The following is a 5,490-nucleotide window of genomic DNA, read 5'->3' on the forward strand; positions in this document are numbered from 1 at the left end:
TCACCGATCGCAAAAGTATTTCCGACTATGATGCCTGCTCAATTGCGAGCTCACGAGGCGGGATAGATTTTTTATCCATGCAAAATGTCCCACGTTGTCGTCTCGCGGGTCCTGCATGTACAGCAGATTTACATGCTTTTCTCTCTTCAGGTCGGTAAGCCGTATCGGGAGAACGTTTGGCGTCTTCTCTCCCTCGACAGTATATACGTTGATCGACGCGTTGTTGTGATTTTCAAAATTTTTAATTTGACTCAAAGTCATTGGAAACTCAATATCTTTTAAATTTAATACTTTTGTGTAATGAGGGTACAAGGATTTCCGATATGTATGATCCTTGACGGGATACAGCGCGGCGACTACTGACCACGCGAAGCACGCATTGTCCGTTGATTGCACGCTGATCACCGCTTTCTTTGATTGAATTTCTTGCGGTAAATCGATGTAACACCCCGCGCGCAATGGATTGTATTTGTTCACATTCACCGTTAAATTGAGTATACGCGACAACGCCCATCCGCTATCACGTTCCTGGAATTCATCCAGCGTTGTTAAAGTGGGCTCGATAACGTGCAACTCATACCACTCACGCAGATTGGACTCGCGAAGGAATTCACGGTTTCTCGTAGCAATACTTTTATTTGCGTGTTTATCGCCCGCCACAAACTCGCCGTTGAACATTGTGTTTATTTTTACACTGTTATGTTCTTGTATGGCGTTCCGCACATGATTGAATACGATGCCTCCCGCGTCCTCAAGAAATTTTCGCGGTTCAATGTAATCGGTATTAATTACCGCACCAGTCAATATGCGGCTTTCGAAAGCCGTATCTATCTCACGCCATCTGAGTCCTGTCTCACCCGCACTGTATCCGGCACCCACATGCACGAAACGTTGACGTACCGAATCTTTTATACTTTCGATTCGCGCGATTTGAGCCACCAACGACTGTCGATTGCCGATTGATAATACATCGCCGTTTAATCGAGGTCGTTTATTTCGGCTTTCTTCTTCCAACACTTCAATAAATTGGTTGCATCGTTGCTCCCACGCGGCAAAATCTTCGATCGAATTCAGTCGATCTGATTGCTCCTGCAACTCTTGCTCCATGTTCTCAAAGATTCCAAAAATTCCAAAGACTGCTCGCTCGCTCGCTTGCTTGAGAATACTAAGATTTTAACACTATTTTCCGTCATTTTTATACTTTTCTTCTATCGCTTTTTCTCTTTTCTTAATCATTTCTTCTTCTTCTACTTTTACGTCACAGAGACGCGACATTCCTTAGACCCTTTGGGTCTCAATATAAGCAAATAAGCTATTTGCTTATTAGTAAAAAAATTTCATCTGAATGGTAACATAACCCGACCTTGTCCCAACACATGCCTCATCAAAGGATGAGACAATTGTAGGTCATAAATTATAGCTACCTGCTGTCGGTGCTCAATTTTATAACATTTGTGTAACTCTTTCATGAATAATTTTCAGTCGGATGTACTTCCATGGAAAAAAAACAAGTAATTTGTTTGCCCCTGTTTTTACCATCATTTTAAGAAATATCCCCACCAATCAAAGTATATCTACACATCTGGTGAAACAAATCTCAGAATCTCAGATACTTGCACTCGTGCGTTCGTGCATAAAAGAGTTTGACTGTTTCTATCTTTACTCCCTCCCTCCTCACCTGAGCAGCTATGGGGGTGGATGTCCCGACACGTAGCTCGTCAAAGGACTAGACAATTGTAGGTCATAAATTATGCCTGCCATTCTATAACATTTGCGTAAAAAACTCTTCGATACAAAATTTCTTGGAACGCAAACATACTCAGCTATGTATGTAATATAATATCCTATGACTATTACCTGCCATGACTACTATCCCATATCAAAAAGACTAAATTTAATCACTCTAGAGAACGGGAGATTAATTTTTGACCTAATATAATTTTTAAAATATTAAACAATTTTATCGATAGTTCTGACCTATTAAAAAATATTTATTTAAATATTCCAATCAGGGACCTAAGACAATCTCCCTTCTTTTATGTTGAATATCATCGTACTTTATATGGCGTAAACTTATGTTTGAATAGGATGATCATCTCAGCAAATAATTATACCAACTTAGTTGATTTCTTCGGTGGCAATGTGTCTACATTTAAGTGGAAACTTATTTGTTTACTCTCTTAACATTACTTATTGTTTTCTGATTGTATTTTTATCTATTTTATTTAATTTTATAAACTACATTCTCTCGTGTATATACTAAAGGGTTTTCCGAGTAAATACTAATGGAAGGGAATATTAATCACACATTTGTATTTTATATTTTAAATATTTATTCATTATATAATTTTACAAAAGTTTACCATTTATTATTTCCCTAAACATTTTGTCTCTAAAGTATGGCATGTCGTCCTGCGTGAATGTTATCTCCCTGTTTGCACAGACGTACTCGGCGAACATGCAAGAGAATACACCACAATCGCTACCATTCGTCTGTCGTGGAATGTTCTTGGCGGAATAAAATTTCCAATCACTCATATCATAAGGTTGTTTCTTTTTGTCAAGACTCTCATTTTGTAAATATAGTTTTAGCGCAGCCAGACATTTCGGATTATCACTGCCCATACTGTCGTAATAAATAATCGTTTTATCGCGGAAATCTACTATTGACATACACCAGTGAACATTGAGATGTATAGGGATAATAATAAGATCATGCGCAAATATGTCCACCTTCCTGGTCCATCGCTTCAGAGACGAGTGGCCGCCCGACAGAAGTTTCGAATAAAAATACGTGTTCATCGCATGTACTTTCGGATACTTGTTCGAAGATGTGTTTCTGGCGATTAGCAGATTCATATAAAAATTAATCACTTCGTCGTTCAGCCAATTTGAGTCAGCCAGCGTATAAAGATCCTTCTGCGTGAGCCTCAGACCGAATCCTTCCACCGCCTCCATACTGTGGAAACCCTTGACACAAAATTATGATGTTACAAATTTATGTTGCAAAATTATATCACATCACACTCCATTATTTTTTAATATTAATTTGTATATTTACCTTAATAACTTGATTGCATCGTTGCTCATTTAATTCTTCCCACGTATTTAATTCTTCCCACGCATTTAGTTGTTCCCACACACTTAATTCTTCCATTGAATTCGGCTGATTGAATTGCACTATATTTTGAAGTTGCTCGCTTGCTTGCTTGAGCATACTATGATTCTAACGCTCTTCTTCATCGTTTTCTTCAAACACCTTTTCTCTTTTCTCTATCATTTCATCCTCTTCTACTTCTACGTCACAGAGACGTGATTTTCCTTAGACCCTTTGGGTACCAGCTGTAAGCTATTTGCTTATCTCGAACTCTTCAAAGAATGTGACAATTGTAGGTCATAAATTATAGCTACCTGCCATCGACGCTCAATTCTATAACATTTGTATGGCTCTTTCATGAATAATTTTCGGCCGGGTATACCTCTACGGGAAAAAAACAAAGAATTTGTTCGTCCCTGTTTTTTTTTTATTATCATTTTAAGAAATATCCCCACCAATCAAAGTATATCTACACATCAGATGAAGCAAATCTAAAAAATCTTGGATACTTGCTCTCGTGCATTCGTGCGTAAAGGTCTCGTGCTGCGTGTGTATTTGGTGCGAAACACTATCGTGTCTGATATTTTTGTGTCATCAAGTTCATTTTTATACTATAATACATTAAAATGGCCGATTATTTTGATGACATTGTGGCTGATGGAGAAGAAGAACACGCACTGCTGGGTGAAGAAGAAGAAGAAGAAGAAGAAGAAGAAGAACACGCGCTGTCAGACGACGGCGCGTACGAAAGTGCGGATAGTGATGATGACTGTAGAGAAGTCGTTTTTAGAGCCCTGTATCGTCCCGAAATTTTGGCACGGAATGGGCGCACAAAGTATTGCGCCATTTATTTATATTATACGGCCGGTTCGGGTTCAGGACACAAGGATTGTGCGTTATGTATGAATTCATACGCGGACGCTGAAGCCGATCCAGTATATGTCGTTCGAAGGCATATAAGCAGAGCATACAACGCAATACGTCATCGTACCTGCGGAAATTGCAGACAGCCGCTGTATACAATATATCCATGCAATATATGTCCTATTTGTACGAAATAGGATATATGTTGCATGGAAACGTGAAGCCTGATGAAATATCAACGTAAGTATTACTTTTTAAAATTATTATTATTATTTTTTAAATAAACCATTAATCTATTTTATTTTTCTACAGTTTCGGAAGGCTGGTGGATCGTGGGAGGGGTTTTAGTCGGTAGGAGTCTAACATAACCGTCCACCTCGCCCCGGGGTGGGGGTATTCAATGCAGGATTTCCTACCGGAAAAAAGGTACTCGGACCCTCAGGAAAAAAAGGCCCAGCGGACCCAAGTGATCATGCAAGCTTGAAAGAGCCTCTACCTACCTCTATTGTTTGAGTCACGTAAACATCGCTGTCTATTCGAGATTGAAGCAAAAATGTAAATAACGAATAAAATTGAATATTAACATACATAGTAGCAAAATTATTTTTCAATCTATCTCTTCCGTTTTCAGCTAACATTAGCCTCCTCTATGTTTAAATTATATATATTTTGCGGTAATATCCTTTTTAATTATATACGATTTATTATAAAAAAGAATTAATAAAATTATTAAAATATTGATAAAAACTTTTATCTAAAATAGAATAATCGCATCACGGCACGTATGAACTTGTCCGTTCCTGTCTTGCACTCTCATTTCCCCACTATGGGACTCTATAGTTTAAGTCACGTAAAATATGTTTTTTTTTGTTAATTTTTTGTTGTTGAACGTAGACCCAGAAAAAAAAGGTCTTCGACGCCATCTCTTCCTGCGTTCAACTCTATAGTTTGTCATGCAAATTTTTTTTAAATTAAATTATTATATTAATTAAATTATGTTATAAATAATTATATTAATTAAATTAGGTTATAAATAATTATATTAATTAAATTAGGTTATAAAAAATTATATTAATTTATAGGTTATAAATAATTAAATTAATTGAGTTAGGTTATAAAAAATTATAACCTAATTTAATTAATTTAATTATTTATAACCTATAAATTAATATATTTAATTAATGATGCAAACACGCCGTCATCCCCCTCCACGCCAATGACGTCATCCCCCCTCCACGCCGATGACGTCATCCCCCCTCCACAAAGTGGCCCAGAACGCCCATAATATACCTACTGTAACACGTTCGTTTTCGTTGTTTAATTGTACCTGTGCTTCGGAGAAGTTAATCGATGGCTACATCAAAGGTAAGTTAAAATTTCGAATCATGACGCTTGTGCGTTTTCCAACGTTTATTCATATCTTATGCTACATGTTCTTTTTTCATCCACATAACCTGAAAGAATTACTTGCGCTCTTTGTCTCCGCGTGAATAATCTCGTGAATAATGTCTTAGAAACATTGTAATTGT

General features: G+C 37.2%; 2 protein-coding genes across 2 annotated transcripts; both read right to left on the reverse strand.

Moving 5' to 3' along the window:
• On the reverse strand, positions 1 to 1,112 carry LOC139784117 (uncharacterized). Its single transcript, XM_071723281.1, has one exon. The coding sequence runs from the start codon at positions 1,105 to 1,107 to the stop codon at positions 1 to 3; it is 1,107 nt and encodes a 368-aa protein (XP_071579382.1). The 5' UTR covers positions 1,108 to 1,112.
• A 574-nt stretch (positions 1,113 to 1,686) lies between these two features.
• LOC139784118 (sentrin-specific protease-like) lies at positions 1,687 to 3,217 on the reverse strand. The gene is made up of 3 exons (XM_071723282.1): positions 3,062 to 3,217; positions 2,450 to 2,970; positions 1,687 to 1,762 (listed from the first exon to the last, which is right to left on the reverse strand). The coding sequence occupies exons 1-3, from the start codon at positions 3,215 to 3,217 to the stop codon at positions 1,687 to 1,689; spliced, it is 753 nt and encodes a 250-aa protein (XP_071579383.1).
• Positions 3,218 to 5,490: the final 2,273 nt, after the last annotated feature.

The sequence above is a fragment of the Temnothorax nylanderi genome, unplaced genomic scaffold, assembly GCF_030848795.1.
Source record: "Temnothorax nylanderi isolate EJ_2023f unplaced genomic scaffold, tnyl_v1.0 TNYL_tig0587_pilon, whole genome shotgun sequence".
NCBI lineage: Eukaryota > Metazoa > Arthropoda > Insecta > Hymenoptera > Formicidae > Temnothorax > Temnothorax nylanderi.

Bases quoted from the DNA above. Each gene is read 5' to 3' on its own strand.
- LOC139784117 (XM_071723281.1), bottom strand. From the start codon at position 1,107: ATGGAGCAAGAGTTGCAGGAGCAATCAGATCGACTGAATTCGATCGAA.
- LOC139784118 (XM_071723282.1), bottom strand. From the start codon at position 3,217: ATGCTCAAGCAAGCAAGCGAGCAACTTCAAAATATAGTGCAATTCAAT. The intron at 2,971-3,061 runs GTAAATATACAA...TTTTGTGTCAAG, and splicing joins GATGCAATCAAGTTATTAAG to GGTTTCCACAGTATGGAGGC. The intron at 1,763-2,449 runs GTACGTCTGTGC...CAAATGTTATAG, and splicing joins TTCTCTTGCATGTTCGCCGA to AATGGCAGGCATAATTTATG.